Below are 17,337 nucleotides of genomic sequence, written 5' to 3' on the forward strand. Positions count from 1 at the left end.
GTACAACAATATAATAATCAATAAATTCTCAAATCTTGAAATCTACAATAAATGCAAATAGGGATATGTACAATAAATCTAACCATCTAGGAATCCTCCAAAACCATATACTTTGTGCTATCTAACACAATTAATGCAACTGCAAATATATATCAACATCAATGCAGGGAAAAACATAAATACATTGAATGCCTAAGGTCTATTGTGCCTCTATACAAACTCCTGCAAAGCTCTAACATATAAAGTAGATAAGATTGTGTTATAAATCATCTAATATGGCCATGAGAAGGATGGGGAACCCATTGACTGCTGTTTTCTTGGCTGTTATGGTCATGTCCTCCACCCTACCATCTTGCTATGCAGGTACTAGGGATATATGCTCTCTAAGACTTTTTAACTTTCACATCACTACACTTTAACTTTTCATGTATTAATCTTTGTTTCGATGTGTGTTCAATAATCAAATGTTGGCTTTGAATCATTTCATCGTGAAACGTGAAGCCGATGAAGGGACGTGCTACGATGTCATGTTCTGCCGGGGTGATGTGTGCAAGCTTAGATGCAGATACCTTGGTTACCCTGACAATGCTCCGTGCTACTGCAAGAGTAAACCGGATGGTTCGGCACAATGCTGCTGCGAACGATCATCACTCTGATATCGGAATGGAACCAGTGATTAATGGTGGCTTTCTTGTTTGGTCAATGCTATATATGATTCATGATTAATGTAGAAGCCATTGATCCCTACTTGCTCTTGCATATGTAAATTGGCGATCGAACAAGTATTTTCAGGTCTCATGCATACTCAATAAACTTGGATTTGCTATTTGTTACTACTTCACTGAAATTTCTAAACATTTGTTTTCATTTGGAGAATTTGTGATTGATTACTACTAGTTCCTCGCTTCATGCTCCTTCAATTGCACCAAGAGGATCCGTAGAACATATGAATAGAATAATCTGTAGAAGCAGAACAAGAGCTTATCTGTAATTGTCCATATGTGATACGTATATTTCGATTTTATTGTTGATTCGTCGACATTGAATTTGGTTTTTCAGACTTGTGTAAATCGATGAATATTCTCTTAAAAAAACACAAGCTGGATGTATTTGGTGATGATGATTTATCATTTGAGTTGTACATTATGTTCAAGCGTAAATTGCGAGGTTTGTAACTCTGCCATGTTTAAGAAGATTAAGATTAAGATTCTGAGAAACCAGTTTATAAGAATATAGAAAATATTTGGAATAGCTTATGACTGCTGAAGATTCTAAATAGTTAGAACTAAGAGTATCTCCAAGAGATTATCTATTTAGCTCTCTAAGTTAAAATTTAGCCAACATAGAAAAAAAAGGAGCTCCAACAAACTTTCCAAATAGACAAATTGCTCCTATGACTAGCCAAATGTAGCCAGCCAAATGTAGCCAGCCTCTTCCGGCTGGCCAAAGATGGGTCCCACCACCACTCCCAGCCCCATCCTTCCTCTCTCTCCTGTCCACCCACCACTGGTCCATAGGAGCGCCATCGGCGAGCGAACGAGGAAAGCACGAGGCGGCGGCGGCGGCGGGGACGAACCGAGGGCGCCGTCGACGAGCGACGTCTGGTCCACAGTCCGCTGCAGCAGGCATCATCGTCGCCGCCGCGGGGAGCCGTCGCCATCTGCATCGCTGCTGCCGCGCGAGGAGCCGTCACCGCCGCCGCCTCGCGCGCGTGAGGAGCCCCCTCCGCTGCCGCCTCCCACCTCACGCGCTGGGAGCCGTAGCCGCCGCCGTCACCGCCGCCATCGCCTCCCGCCTCGCGCGCGTGGGGAGACGTCGTCGCCGCCGCCTTCGTCCCGATTTGGCTGGCGCCTTCGTCCTGATTCACGCGCGGGGGCCACATCCGCGGCCCTCCGCACCGTCGCCGGCCTCGACCTCGGCCCTCCGCGCCGTTGTCGGCCGCGACCGCCGCCCTCCGCGCCGTCGCCGGCCGCGACTGCCGCCGTCCTCCGCGCCCGGGGTCGTCGTCGTCGCGAGCCTCCGCCGCCCCCGCTGCCAGCCTATGCACAGTCAACCTCCATGCCCGCATCGGGATAGGATTGGTATGGGAGAAGAAAGGAGAGGAAGGAGGAGGAACGAGAGACTGACATGTGGGACCCGATGTTAAATTGGAGAATGTGAATAGAGAGACTGTTGGAGTAAAATGCAAACTTGGCTCTCCAATTCTTTAGATGGCTGGCCAAATGCTCATTTGGAGAGCTTAAAAATAGCCAATCTGTTGGAGATGTTCTAACTGACAACTGACAGCAAGTCAACAACTCCTCCAACCAAAGATTCTGGGATATTCTCTATGGCCCCTATTCTTTTCTCCAACAAAAGTTGGAAAAAATTTTGGATACTCGTGGCACGCTTTTCAAATTGTTAACGATGCGTTTCATGCGAAAACTTTATATATGAAAGTTACTTTAAAATATCATATTATTTTATTTTTTAAGTTTGTAATAATTAAAACTTAATTTATCATATGTTAATATCACCTCATTTTGCGTAAAAAATTTAATGAGGATTGAGGAGAAAAGAACCATATGTACCAAAACCAAGATGAATTTGGGCACATCGATGTGATGGGCCTGTTTACCTTTGGATTGGGGATGAGATGAGCAAATCCGGCCTGGCCCATATTCCCTTGTGGGCTCGTGCAATGTTGGGCCCTTACGGCCTGCCTATGCGGGCAAAAAAACCTATCCTTCCTCTACCACATCTAGTAATTTCCACTGACATGTGGGGTCCACACGACGGCCTGTTCCCACGAGCCCACCTGTCAGGGGCGGTAGTTTCCACACCAAGAGACATTACCGCGTTCAGTGCGCAAAGCACTGCCACTTTGCACACTGACAGGATGGGCCCACTAGCAGCCACACCCACCAATTTCCTCCTCCCTTCTTCCTCCTTCCTCCTTCCGCTCTTCTTCTCTCTCTTCTCTGCATCTCTCTCTCGTCGGGAGGAGAAAGGAAGGAAGAGGGTGGCAGGAGGAGGAGGAGGCCCCCCCCATCCTTCCTCCCTCCCCTGCGCTGAGCTGCGATGGCGGACGGCAACCCGGACGGCATCAAGAGATACACCCCTCCCGTGCACAGGTCCGCCTCGTTTTGTTCCTTCTTCAATCCTTAGCGTTTACGTGAGCTGGGGGGACTCGTAGGCGATGAGAGGTGTGGCGTTTCTTGGTTGGAATCTGGGGGGTGGCCGTAGTGAAGAATCGCATTGGGAGAGCGAGTTAGGAGGAGGGGCGGGTTGCTTTGCTTGAATCTTTTGTGGGTGAGCTGATTTGGTTGGGGGGCGTTTCTTTCTGATTTGGGAGGCTTTTGTCGAGGAGCTTGTTCGATTGGATATTTCGATTTGGGTCTTTTCTGAGCGTATTTTTTTACTGGGTATCATGCTTCGAGGCTTGGGGGCATTTCTGTGCTGATGTGGTCGGGATCATTGGAAGCTTGGTGTGTTGCCGTTTTGCTTAGATTTGGGCGGTATATTAGATTTTTTGAGCTGCTTTGATGGGCTTGATCTGTGGTGCCACGTACAAATCTGTGTCCAGTGTAAATCGAATATCGTTTTCTTTTATTTGGTGTTCTATTGGACGTTGGCTTTTTGTGTTTGCTCATAAAGAACGTGTGGGTTTTAGTACATATATCTTTTTGTCGCTTGCAAGCTGCCGTTTTTAAGTTTTGTGGTGGTTTATTGGCTCGCTGGTCTCTCTTTTTAGCTTTTTTGAGAATGAACAACCTTAGCAACTAACTTTTATCCTTAAAAGAATTTTTTTAGAAAAATCTTTGTTCAAGCTACATGGCTAATCTAATGGCTTATTTCAGGGCATGTTTAATGCTGACCTAACTACCTGTTTTAGCAAGTGAAGGATGACCCATGATTGGAATTTGGGTTAGCGAATTAAGCTAACATGGCTTAGCAAAACTCTGCCAAACAGTCGGTCAGCTTGTATAAGTTAACGCATGACTTTAACACAACGCATATAATGACTAGCATAAAGACTATCATACTTTAGTTACATGTACTGCCAGATATTGAAAATTGTCCTTTGATAGGTGATCGCGTAATCACAATTTCACAATTATAAGTGGAGTTCACAATGAAGAAGTAGATTTGCTAAAGACATATTGTTCAATCAGTCTATCACCTTGTTGATTTGATTAGTTGATAACTTGATATGGCTTCTTTGTTCCATCTTTGTATTTATGAGCTAAATATTTATTTTGTTTGAAACCATCAGTTATTTCTTGAAATATTCTGTTGTCTGCAGTCTAATGTTAGTTATTATTTAGTTTTAATAATCTTGCTACATATCATGCATAGATATGCTTTCTGATGGCTATCTTTACTGAATATGCTTCAGGAACCGTGCTAACAATCGACGCAAGTCTGGAGGTAAATCACATTTACCAATTGAATCAGTTGGATTTCATGATGTTTTGGGGATTTATTATATTTTCCTTTATTATTTGTTTGGCTTGACTGCTATATAAGGTCTCCAAATTAGTTGATAAGGTCTTATCTAGTTGTTGGTTGTTATGGTATCAAACTTAATTCATTATTCCTCTAGTAGATTTCTATGCAGTGAAACTGCCATGTTTCTTTTCCACAAATGGGCTGAAAAATATGTGCCTTACACCGACCATGTTGATAACCACTCTATATCTATAAGGAAATCCTTGCAAGCAAATATCCTTGTATGAGCCCCCCTACTCCATTGTATTAATGATGCCAATACTCTGTACAACATGCAACTTCATGCATCTAATGCAAGCTACCTGCAATCATAATCCCTACAATCAGTCATTTACAAGTCAAATGTGTTTTTTACTCAGAGTTTACTTATTATGTCCAATAGCTGTCCAGAATCTTCTAACCTTGACATGTCTTTATTTGATTATGCATATTTCCAATAATTTTTTTATGGGCTATCTTTTCCTTATCCATGTGTTTTTTTTAATGATTTATCTGTATGTTTAAGCATAACAATTTAATTTATGAGGTGATTTTTTTTTGGCTGACATTGTAACACTTTTGTTATACCAAACAGATAGGGCTGAGAAGGCTAGTTATTTGTACAATAATGATGGAGAGAAGAGCCATGCTCCTTCATTAAAGAACCTTCCACCAATTATCCCTCATGAGACTTTTTTCAGCAATCCTCAGAATGATTACAGTCAAACAAGATTAATACCCTTGGAGGGATGTTGTGCCAGTGAGGCTGCCCAGCTTCTCAATGACCGTATGTTTCTCAGAGAGACCAAGCTTCCCTTTTAACTGCTTGTAGAATTTCTATGATATAAGTTCTATCTTTTTGACTTTCTGGGAATTGTTGCATGTTATTGTGGTAGTGATACATTATGTCTACAGTAATAACATACTACTCCCTTTGTCCCAAAATATAAGCATTTTTTAGCATAGTGCTAAGTCAACCATTTTTAACTTTAACTATTAATAGCAAAAAAATAAAAAAAAATCAATAATGTGAAATTGATGTTACTAGATTTATCATTAATCAAACTATTATTATATGCAACTCTTTTTATTTAAAACATTTTATTTCTATAGATATTGTTGGTCAAAGTAGCATCTCGAAGACTATGTCGTGATCCAAAAATGCTTATATTTTGGGACGGAGGGAGTAAGTAGTAAAAGCACATGCAGTATATTACAGAACCGCCCATTGCTTTAATAAGTTTACACTGGCTGATAATCCAATATTCAGATACTGTAAGTTGTAAAGAAAAATACGTGGAGCACCTGTTGTGATTTATTTTGGGGTTCTCTGCATGTTAGTAGCATGGAAGAATATTCAAACTGTGTACCTACTGCTTATCCTATCTTTTTTGTTCATTAATCATACCATCAACTGTTCTCTTTATGTGCAATTGTGCATATGCCACCAGTAATTTACCGGAAGTTAGGCAACTTTTAATCAAGGATGGTCTAAGCATATATAACAAATATGTATTCCTACAGTTGCTGTACTAATTTTGAACCAACTTTATTTACAACCATTCTTCTTATGTGATAATAAACCTTTGCTGCTTTTCCCCTGTAGGTTGGGCTGCAGCAATGAACTTGTACAATGATCAGTCATATGATTCCCCTGGTGAGTCCTTAATCAAATTCAGGCCGCATGATGGGAGATTTACTATGTCATGAATCATGGTAGAGGAATCTTTAGATATTTTAGGATCAATTTCTACAAGACCTGGCATACTATCCTAGACCTATGTTTAATTTAGATTACCGTTTCATAAGTTATGATAGAAATTGGAGGTGAATATAAAGTGTTGGCAACAGTAGTGACGCCGCACAATTATGGTGATAGCAATTATAGTACTGTATAGCAATTCGTGATGTTAATATGTTATTATGAACACCATCAAGTACCCAATTGTGCACTCAAGTGAATTTTCATGTCAGTTGTACCAACGGGAAGCACTAAACCAAAGCCCATTAAATGCTGTTGATGTTTTGCCAGATAAGCCGGTGATGTACTCTGGATCTAGTGGATCATCATGGGGTCATGGTCACATGAAACTTCCTCATCAGGTATATTGAACCTGCGATTTTGTCATACTGTTCTCCTACGTCTTAGTTTCTGTACTCTGATTCCTTTTCTGTGGTCATTGGTAGTACAGATGAACTTCTCTGAGGAGTTGCGCCGTGCCCTAGATGAGCAACCAGTCACAGGACCGTCTGTCAACACCTGGAACTAATCAAGCTCAAGCTGCATTGGAGTGCTAAGATTTACAAAAAAGCAATCTATTGCCAGTTCGCTGTGTGTTGTATCTTGTACTGAAACTGTATGCATGATGCGACTATAAATGCTTTACTCTAACTTGCAACTCCTTTGGTTTATAACAGAAACGGCAATCCTGCCCATTTGTAACCTTATGGATGGAAAGCCAGCCTGCTGTATCATGTGGAGTACTTTAGCATGCAGAAGTGCAGAACCAATGCTATATATATATCCCTCTTCTTAAGGGTGAACTTTTGCAGTTTTGTCAGATTTGTTGCTTCGAAAGCATTTTTTTGAGTAACCTTATTTATTTAAGTGAAGAATGCAATTTGATGTAACATGACAAAAGGCTCGAATATTGGCTTAAGTGAACAGATGTATGATAAATACACAAGACACATCTATTCATCACTGAATTTTGTGGAGCAGCATCTCCAAACAGTCATTGCAGAGAACAGTAAATAAGTAGCACAGCAAAATGGATCAGCTATTAGTGAGGATGAAAAATGTCGGTTTTAGGCAAATTAACATCCACCTGTTGTCCGCTTGAATGATGTTTAAAGTAAACAGAGAGGCCATGCATCTGAATCTACAAGAAACGAGATTTTCGTCGATAATACAGGTTTGTGACTTTGTATAACTACACAAAAGAGAATGGTGGACTTAAGAGCCTGCATAAATTTGACAACGTTTGACAACGGGTGCCGGTGGGCCCGGTCGGGCGCGAGACGGAGACGAGTAGCACGATTAGCTTCGCCGCGGCTGAGGGGAATTAGTTCACTTGGTCTGGTCTGAAATTCATCTATAAACCGAAATATCAGATACAAAGAAAAAATGGTTCTATAGCATTGAAAATTCATGATTTGAGTTTTATATTAAAAGTTTTGGGTTCACTTTAATAGCATTGAAATTTACATTCGTTTTAATTTTTAGCACTCTGTCAGGAATTCAGTCAAGTTTCATACTTATTTTATTTTTTTTGTCAAAGAAAACATGCAAAATACCGATAATGTCCTTCTATTCTTTAGCCTTTCCGTTCTCCCATCTTGCGCTCATCCTAGACTTCGGCCGCCGTCCTAGAGCCCATCCGCCCCAGCAGCCCTCAATCTTGCCCATGCCAACACCCTCGAGGCCGACACTCGCCTGCGGCCGCCGCCCTCGAGAATGCCCAGGCCGGCGCTTTCGAGCAGCGGAGCTCGATCGCCATAGGCTGCCATGGCGATGCTCGTGTCTGGGCTCGCCATGCTCATGATAACACGTCACCATGGCCACCGGTAATTAAGTTCTTGTTCCTGCACACACAGTGATGTTGAGGCGGCGCAGATTGATCGACCACGATGGGCTGATGGCAGTGACACCAATAGGGGCACCAAGAAGAACCTGGTGAGCAGTTGAGACGATGCAGGTTGCATTCGCATCGTCCCTGGCGTTCGTGGTCAGCCGCTTGCCTCTACTAGTGAGCACTGAACAGCATCGGCCTGGCCGATTTCAGCGTGGGCGGACGCCTACATTGTTAGAAACACAGATATGTTAGTTAAAGATAAGAGTCAAATACAAATATAGGGATATGATACAATTCTAGAGATAGAATCTTAGAGATACAATAGAGTCCTAGAGATAGAATCCTAGAGATAATCTAGAGATAAATCTGCTCTTACTTGTACTGTACTCCAAGTTTCTAACTCCTATGTACTCCTATATATACCTTATGAGAGAGGCGATGTAATAGATTAGAAAACAACATAATACAACAATTAGATTTTCCACATACCTTGGAACTTGGAAGAGTGAGAAACAGAGAATCATCCTTCTGTACAGTGTGCATATTGAACTGAAGAATAGCAAGGAGTTCGGAGGAGGAAGAAACAAATGGAGAGGGTGACTGTGACGAAGTGCTAAAAAATGTAACTGAGGTAACTTTCGGTGCTATAAACCTAAAATCGTAAACTTTCAGTGCTAAAACTGAACATAATACTGCCTAGGATCCTGATTGATCCGCTTTTAGCTAACGTGGCAGAGTGGGACCCACATGTTAGTGAATAACACTTCTCTTCCTCCTCTCCTCTCTCTTCCCCTCTCCCTTCCATATGGTCGACGTCGACCACCGCCTGCCAGTGCCGCATGGCCTCCTGCACTCACCCTCCCATGCCACCGGCCTCCATCGCCTCACCACCCATGGCTCTGCTATCACCACCCTGCGCGTGTCACCCGCCACAGCGTCTCCCTCCTCCTACCCCACAGTCGCTCCCTTACCGTCCACTGTCCTCGCTCACCTCGCCACCGCTAGGGTCTCTGTCCTCCCAGGCCTCTCTGACCCCGAGCTCTTCCGCGTGGCCTCTAGCTTCCTCCTGACCTCCGTGACCTCTTCACGATCGACATGCCATCTGGATGGGTTCCCGAACTACCGCTCCTCTGCTGGGCTCCGCCTTTTCCGCTTCACCAAGGAGGAGGTCCCCACCACCATCGCCACAGCGCTGCTGGTGCTCCCCGGTAGCCTGGTGGGGCGTTGCTCCCCGCCTTCCCCTCCTCTCATCCCGCTCTATGGTTGACGGTGCTCTGCCTCACTGGGAACCCGGTGTTCCATGTCTCCGAATCCCTTCTTACTATATAGTTGTAATCCACTACAAGCATTAACTTCTCTAAAGCAGCCTCCACGTGAAGCCACGTCATCAACATCTTGCAACCATCGGATCAAGTGCCATCTTCGTTGGTTCAGCACCCATGCAGAAAACTCTTGTTGATTGACCCAACCCAACGTTTTCCTCCGCCGAGGGTATCAGGACCGTCGTGGGACTGCTCGCCTCCTCAACGTGCTGCACTGGCACAACATCAGGAAACTGCCGGCGGCGTCTCCCTTTTCACCGCAATAGCATTTATTTTCATTCCAATGATGCAAACACTGAAACACATCAACTTATTTGATCAAGCTCGAAAAGGGCAATTGATCGCCATTCGCAACAGTGCACATGTATTGTCTATTTGACTATTAGCTTATTTATAACATTTGTTGAAGAAACATCTGTCTTCCGAATGTTCTCAAAATTGGCCTGACAAAATTGACCTTACCAATCCATTCATATGTCTCAAAGTTGACCTTCTATCTTCATATCACTTATAATTTGTTATAAAGATTTAAATATATTCTTTTTGTTCAACATAACATTTAGAAAGCAACTTTTACAGGTCGATATTATGTATATGGCAAACAACTTCAGCTGGAGAAAAAACATGCCAATGACAAGGTTTGCAATTATTCCTCTATCATTTTGGCCATTAAATTACTATTGTCCATATTAATTGTTCTATCACTAACCCATCTGGCCTAACATACTGACAGTTGTTTTTTCATATATTTTTTTTGACTTGAAGTTGTTTTTTCATATATTGTATTATGACACCTTTGTATTATCATTAAACTTGAAACGTCAACCTTTTAGTAACCCTATTTTATCAGAATTGGTCACTTTTCATTCATACAAACTATCGTAAGCAATCTTTAGTTCATCACTTAGAATCCCCGCCGCAACGCGCGGGGTATCACCTAGTATATAAGGTGATGAGGCCGGATATCTCTTGAAGTTTTTTTTTGGTTGTGGTGGTAGTTGGGGGGGGGGGGGGTAATACGTAAGGGAAATTCGACAAACTATTGTTCAATATCTTCCTTGTGGTTTTCGAATTATGGACCAAGGTTGTGCTCGATCGACGAGCGAAATCTCAGATGATTCAACATTTTCCGTGTGGTTTCCGAATTAGCTAGCTTGCACTATACGTGCTATTTTTATCACGTTTGTAATAAAATGCACCGGTCCAGCTCACAACAAAGTCATTTATTTTCAATAGACAGGGAGACCCAACTCTACAGCTCAATTATAATTTCAAAATAAATGATTTAAAGTCCAAATAGCATGTCAAAAGCATTAATCAAATAGAACTTTCGAAAATAAAGAAATCCAACGAAAAGCATATGGTTTAAATGAAAGGATGGAAAATGAAGCAACAAAATGTGCAGCTCACGAAAAGTTAAATTTTTAAAAAGAAAATCAGAGAGATTGATGGGTAACCTTTTGAGCTACCCTAAAGGAACTAAGATTTTATCCATCTAGATTGGGCTACACAAATTCGACAACCAGGTTACCTACTGTTTTTAGGTTGGGACTATGCAGTGTTTTATGAATTTTTAGACCATGATGCAAAGACTCAAAAAATTTAGCCAAAATTCGTGGAGTCTGCTGGGTATGTCTACAAGCTACTGTTAAAAGATAGCATGATTATCTTTTACGGTTTGGACTACATAAAAAGAAGAACGCCGCTGTCTAAAGATTTCAGAACACGGTTATGCACACTAATTGAGTTTTTACCCTATGATACAAAGGTCCAAAAATCACACCAAAATTCATGATGCCTATTCTACATGTTCCTTGTAAAAATTCTCAGGTCTATCGTCTACGGTTTAGCCTAGGCAAAATTAACAGACTGACTCGAAATTCCAAAACACGATCAACCGACACAGAAAGAAACTTCATTCATGTTTTAAGTTACCTAAATTCCTCATCTTTTGTTTACATTAGGTTAGGGTGGTACAGAGGCTATGTGAATTTTGGGTGGTCCATCTAAGCAACAATCTACAGGTTTAAGCACAACAATTTTATCCTTCACAAACTACCCATTCTAGACCATGTCAGTAAAATTTGAAATGTCGGAAGAGAGGAGTTCAAAATCTACCAAATTCATTTTTTTTGGTGCAGAGATAACATAAGGAGATGGAAACCATATCATGTCTTTCAAGATTTAAATTTTATCCATCCATTTTCAAATCCTATAACTAGAGGCTATTTTTAACCCGATATTTTGCAAATCCGTACTAGTACATAGGTGATTGCAAATGGATTTCAAAACTTTTCAAAACACTTTGGAACTGATTTTTTATGATTAATAAGTGTTTTCAAACTCATTTTCACTTTAGTACAAGCTTTCAAAAGGTCTCGGTCCTATAGAGCAAGATAAGAGTTTTCAAAATCAAAATAGAGACCTAGAGGAAAGTAATCTCTAGAGAGGGATGATATATAAGGTTGAATATGATTTTCGCAAAATAATTTGTAGCTGAGAGCAAAACCCTCAAAATAATTTTAAGAAACCATTCTAAACGACCAACTTAAGGGGTTCCTATAGTTGGTATTAGCTCTGGTACCATGCCTGTGGAGGACACCTGAACTTTACATTATATCTGCCAATTGAAGTGAACAATTCAAATCAAGTAGCAGGCATAATGTAAAATCCGAAGCCTCAAGTAAAGGATATAGGAGACATTGCTGGGACTTTAGCTTGCCAGTTAACTTCAGCCTGAGATGTGTCCGTCAAACCACACGAAGGCAGTGACTAGATGTGTTACACATTCAGGAAACTTGACGAAAATAGCTAAAGCTCTACGACATCCCAAATATCCTAAACCCTTACTCATGTGGAACTAGTTCCTAGGATATCCACTAGCTTCACACTTTCATCTTAAGCAATGATACACAGAAGAAAATACAAGACAAACAAAATTCAATTACAACTACTTTAGTTATACATAGGCCAACTAGCCAAATAATCAGAGATTCGCGCAAGCTTGCCTACCCAAACAACAAGCAAACCGACTAGGGGGTTGACCCCAATTAGAATCTAATTCCTAGAAGAAACGGTTGAAACCCGCATCACTCAATAAACACTAAGCATACAACCTACAAAAATGGATACTCTAGTATAACAAGAGTCAGTACATCATTAGAAATAATGTACTGCCAAGCCTAAAGCAATTCTAACATATTACATGCAGGGCATATATTCAAGGAAGGCTATATGTAGTTAAATTTTAGCGTAAAGCAAGTTTTGGTTCACAATTCCTTTCAAAGGAGTTGATGATTCAATTAACAAAACAAATTCTGTAATTATATCATAAAGAACATCATAGTACCATCATAAGCATAGCTGCCTTCCTTGGCAAGGCATAATATCATCATCACACGCGCACACACACTCAACACAACACATTTCAAGAGAGAAAACTAGAAATGTTTGATACACGCAAACCATGATTTTCATAAAGGCTTGGATGTGCAACAAAATGCATGGATGAGAAATGAAGCGTAACGAAGAAACCAATAAATCGTTAGGGACAAGCAAACTATGATTTGCATAAAATCAGTAAGCTGCAATCAAATGTAGACGTCTAGCTCGCAACCAAGATATTCTTCGATAAACAGGGTAACATAACTATAAAAATTAAATTAGTTATAAGTCTACTATTAAAACGTCGGAGCACAAAAAAGCCGCAAGGATTAAATACAAGCAAATATTTTCTTTTCACAAACTAGTAAGCATAAGTTTATACAAAATTTCACAAACTAAAATAAAGCTTTAAAGTCCAAAGAGAAGTTCCAAAAAGAGAAAAATTGTAACTGAAGAAATCAAACTTAAAGTACCAAGTTGAAATTTAATGTTGAAAAAAAAACCGTTACGCGAGAAACAAAAGTAAGATTCAACGAAAGGACGGAAAATGAAACATCAAGGAAGAAACCTAGAATCATTTGATACAAAAAAGCCGCAAGGTTTAAATGCAAGCATATATTTTCCTTTCACAAACAAGTAAGCATATGTTCGAACAAAATTTTCGAAAGCGTCAACGGAGAAACCAATAAATTGTTCGGACAAGCATACTACGATTTTCATAAAACCAAATAGCATGTCAAAAACATTAATACAATAGAACTTTCGAAAATAAAGAAATCCAACAAAAATAATATGGTTTAAACGAAAGGATGGAAAATGAAGCATCAAGGGAGAAAACTAGAAATGTTTGATAAAATGAAACCATGATTTTCATAAAGGCATAGATATGCAACAAAATGCAAGGGTGCAGCTCACGAAAAGTTATGGATTAAAAATGAAGCGTCAACGGAGAAACCAATAAATCGTTCCGAACAAGCAAATTATGGTTCTCATAAAATCAATAGGATGCAACCAAATGTAGATGTCTAGCATGTAACCAATATATTATTTTCGATAAATAGGGACACGAAACTCTTGAACTTAGTTCTAAGTCTACGATTAAAACGCCAGAGCACAAAAAAGCCGCAAGGTTTAAATGCATGCAACTATTTCCTTTTCGAATATGGGTCAGCCTACTTAGGAATTCATATTATTTATGTGGCTCTTACGATGATTTTGTCTTTGGTGGGGGTGGTATGAGAACCTATCCTTGTTTGGTTGGTGGAATACGATCTAAGGTGTAATGGCTATGTTGTTTTCCAATAACAATACGATATTATTGATTTTAAATGTTTATAAAACTTTTCAAGAATACTTGATTTAGAATCTCTAACCATTAGGATGTAACAAGGTTCAAGTCTTCATGGTCTACAGTCATGATCTAACCTTGTTGATCTCACATTCGATAAATTTAAGTTTTAGGACAGCAAGTAAGGCGGTTGGGAAAATAAGGATAAATTGAACAAAACTCTGGGTTACATCTTAGGGGTTGACAATATTTGTTCTCCAGTTGCTAATTAGTCATATGCAATCTAATCCAAGGTGTTCTAGGAATATTTGTCGAGTCATACTGGATGCATCAGGACGGTCTCATTATGTGCATCCATAAACTTGGTCGTGGTAGAAAACGGGATGCTAGATGGCATGTGCAGCAATAACTTTTCTTTTTCTCAAAAAGGCAAAGATGTATGTATGATATCATGATGAATGAAATGATGCGATGCATGTATGATATGATACAATGCTTATGGAGATATTTTGTATTGCGTACATGCCATAGAACAATCCTTTCGGGAAAATTGTTCTTGAGACTATTGATCCTACTCATGGTTTTTCATGGGCATTGGAATGGTTGTAACTCTTTATACGCTATAGGCTAGGATAAGGTGACAAAATTAAACATTTTTTTACCTAGACTCGTAACAAAGTTCTCCTTATCTAGGAAAGAGATGGTAATTTTAAAACAAATGGATTATCTTAGAGAAGTTTTCAAAACCTAAAAGTGAAGTTCCTAAACCATGTTGTGAGTTGCTACGATGTACAAATCTTGCATCCGACCGTAAAGGGTCACAAAATTTGCACACTGAGCCATCTCATCTTAAATTACATAGTTTGCTTACGACTTGTTCCTAGTATGATATTTCCATTTAGGCTTGTGGGGGCTTGCAAAGGTTACATGTTGTCTCTGGGTTTGTAAGTTCATGGCACTCTATCCCCCTTAAAATAAAATAAAATTTTGCAATGGGGTTTATCAAGAAATTTAAATGGAAGAGCTAAATAGGTCTATGTGCCATATGCTGTACTATCCAGTCCCGAGGCGCAAACTGAAGCAAAAGACTATGCTAGATGGGTGATAAATTAGAAAAAAATTATATCCATGATCCTAACAAAGTTTTCTCCTATCTGGGAAGGAATGTTGATTTTTTGGACAAATAGATTATTTTAGAGAAATTGGGCAAGACAAGTGATGCAGTGCTGGAATTTATCGGTCTACTATCTTTACCTAATTTTTAGGTAAGTTCTAAAGGTTCATAAGAAATTTTTAAAAAGAAAATCAGAGAGATTGATGGGTAACCTTTTGAGCTACCCTGAAAGAACCAAGATTTTATCCCTTCTAGATTGGGCTACACAAATTCGATAAACAAAGTATTTTTTTTTCGATAAACAAGGTAACGTAACAACAAAAATTAAATTAGTTATAAGTCTACTATTAAAATGCCGGAACACAAAAAAGCCGCAAGGTTTAAATGCAAGCAAATATTTTCTTTTCACAAACTAGTAAGCATAAGTTTATACTACAAAATTTAGGAAATTGAGATTTCAAAACGAAAATAAAGCTTTATAGTCCAAAGAGAAGTTCCAAAAAGAGAAAATTTGTAATTGAAGAAATCAAACTTAAAGTACCGAGTTGAAACCTAATGTTGAAAGAAAAACCCGTTACGCAAGTAAGATTCAACGAAAGGACGGAAAATGAGTTATAAGTCGAAAATGAAAATGGTAGAGAACAAAAAAGCCCAAGATTTAAATGCAAGGAAATATTTTCTTTTCACTAACTAGTAAGCATAAGTTCAATCAAAATTTAGGAAATCTGATATTTCAAAACTGAATTAAAGCTTTAACGTCCAAAGAGAATATCAAAAGCATTAGTAGGAGAGAAAGTTCGAAAACAAAGAAATCCAACTAAAAGCGTTCAGTTTGAATGAAAGGACGGAACATTGAAGCGTGAAGGGACAAACCTAAAAACGATCCATACAAGGAAATCAAGATTTTTATAGAAGCTTCAAGGTGCAACAGAATGTATGGGTCCAGTTTACAACGATGTTATTTGTTTTCAATAAACAAGAAGACGAATCCAAATAACTCAATTAATAAGTTCAAAATTAACGTCAGAGCAAAATAAAACGGTCAGGCTTCAATGCAAAAGAATATTTTGCTTTTATAAAACAGAAAAAAAAAGTTCAAACAAACTTAAGGAAGATTAACCGTGACAACGAAAAAAATTGCAAACTCCAAAAAGGATATTTGAAGAATCAATGCAAGAAGAACATTACAAAATCAAGGAATCCAACTAAAAGTACAAAATTTTAAACTTATGGATAAAAAATAAAGCGTCAACGAAGAACCCATAAATCGTTTGGAACAAGTAAACTACGGTTTTCATAAAATCAAAATGATGCTACCAAATGTAGAAGTCTAGCCCGCAACCAAGATATTTTTTCGATAAACAGGGAAACGTAACTCTAGAACTTAGTTATAAGTCTACGATTAAAACACCAGAGCACAAAAAAGCCGCAAGGATTAAATGCAAGCAATATTTTCACGAACCGGTAAGCATAAGTAGATACAAAATTTAGGAAATTGAGATTTCAGAACTAAAATAAAGTTTTAAAGTCCAAAGAGAAGTTCCGAAAAGAGAGTACCTAGTTGAAATTCAAGTGTGAAAAACAACCGTCACTTGAGAAACCAAAATAAAGTTTTAAAGTGCAGTTAGCGTGTCAAAAGCATTAATACAAGAGAACTTTCGAAAATAAATAAATCCAACGAAAAGCATAATGTTTAAAGGATAGGTTGGAAAATGAAGCATCAAGGGAGAAAACTAGAAATGTTTGATACAAAGAAACTGTGACTTTTATAAAGGATTAGATGTGCAACAAAATGCATCGGTCCAGCTCACAAAAGGTTATTTGTTTTCAATAAACAGGGAGACCCGACTCTACAACTCAATTATAAGTTCAAAATTAACGTCGGAGCAAAATAAAACGGTTAGGCCTCAATGTAAAATGAATATTTTGTTTTGTTAAACCAGAAAACAAAGTTCAATCAAACTTTACGAAGACGAACCGTGACAACCAAAAAAAAAAGGAAACTCCAAAAAAGATATTTGAAGAATGGATGCAAGAAGAACGTTACAAAATCTAGAAGCGTCAACGAAGAAAACAATAAATTGTTAGGGACAAGCAAACTACGATTTTCATAAAATCAGTAAGATGCAACCAAATATAACGTAAACCCGCAACAAAGATATTTTTTCTCGATAAACAGGGTAA

General features: G+C 39.2%; 1 protein-coding gene and 2 long non-coding RNA genes across 7 annotated transcripts in view; 2 read left to right on the forward strand and 1 right to left on the reverse strand.

Moving 5' to 3' along the window:
* Nucleotides 1-228: 228 nt before the first annotated feature.
* LOC112937822 (uncharacterized) lies at nucleotides 229-836 on the forward strand. Its single transcript, XR_003240437.2, has 2 exons — nucleotides 229-363; nucleotides 502-836. It is a non-coding gene; the product is annotated as an uncharacterized lncRNA (long non-coding RNA).
* A 2,104-nt stretch (nucleotides 837-2,940) lies between these two features.
* On the forward strand, nucleotides 2,941-7,031 carry LOC4329944 (uncharacterized). Of its 2 annotated transcripts, none has more exons than XM_015769879.3 (6): nucleotides 2,941-3,113; nucleotides 4,379-4,410; nucleotides 5,066-5,257; nucleotides 6,077-6,127; nucleotides 6,503-6,573; nucleotides 6,658-7,031. In XM_015769879.3, exons 1-6 carry the CDS (start codon nucleotides 3,061-3,063, stop codon nucleotides 6,664-6,666), a joined length of 408 nt encoding a protein of 135 aa, XP_015625365.1. In that variant the 5' UTR covers nucleotides 2,941-3,060; the 3' UTR covers nucleotides 6,667-7,031. The 2 variants fall into 2 exon arrangements, with proteins under 2 accessions (XP_015625365.1, XP_015625364.1); XM_015769878.3 differs by having other exon boundaries at nucleotides 6,663-7,031.
* A 554-nt stretch (nucleotides 7,032-7,585) lies between these two features.
* LOC4329945 (uncharacterized) overlaps nucleotides 7,586-17,337 on the reverse strand; it is a 32,589-nt gene continuing 22,837 nt past the window's right edge. For 3 of the 4 annotated variants that reach the window (XR_010739385.1, XR_010739387.1, XR_010739386.1), the window contains 2 exons: nucleotides 8,144-8,268; nucleotides 7,586-8,055 (listed from right to left, as the gene is read on the reverse strand). This is a non-coding gene — a long non-coding RNA (uncharacterized lncRNA). Of the gene's footprint in view, nucleotides 8,056-8,143; nucleotides 8,269-8,534; nucleotides 8,595-17,337 lie in introns of all 4 variants that reach the window. The other variant, XR_010739388.1, reaches the window with a different exon arrangement.

The sequence above is a fragment of the Oryza sativa genome, chromosome 2 (assembly GCF_034140825.1).
Source record: "Oryza sativa Japonica Group chromosome 2, ASM3414082v1".
NCBI classification, from domain to species: domain Eukaryota; kingdom Viridiplantae; phylum Streptophyta; class Magnoliopsida; order Poales; family Poaceae; genus Oryza; species Oryza sativa.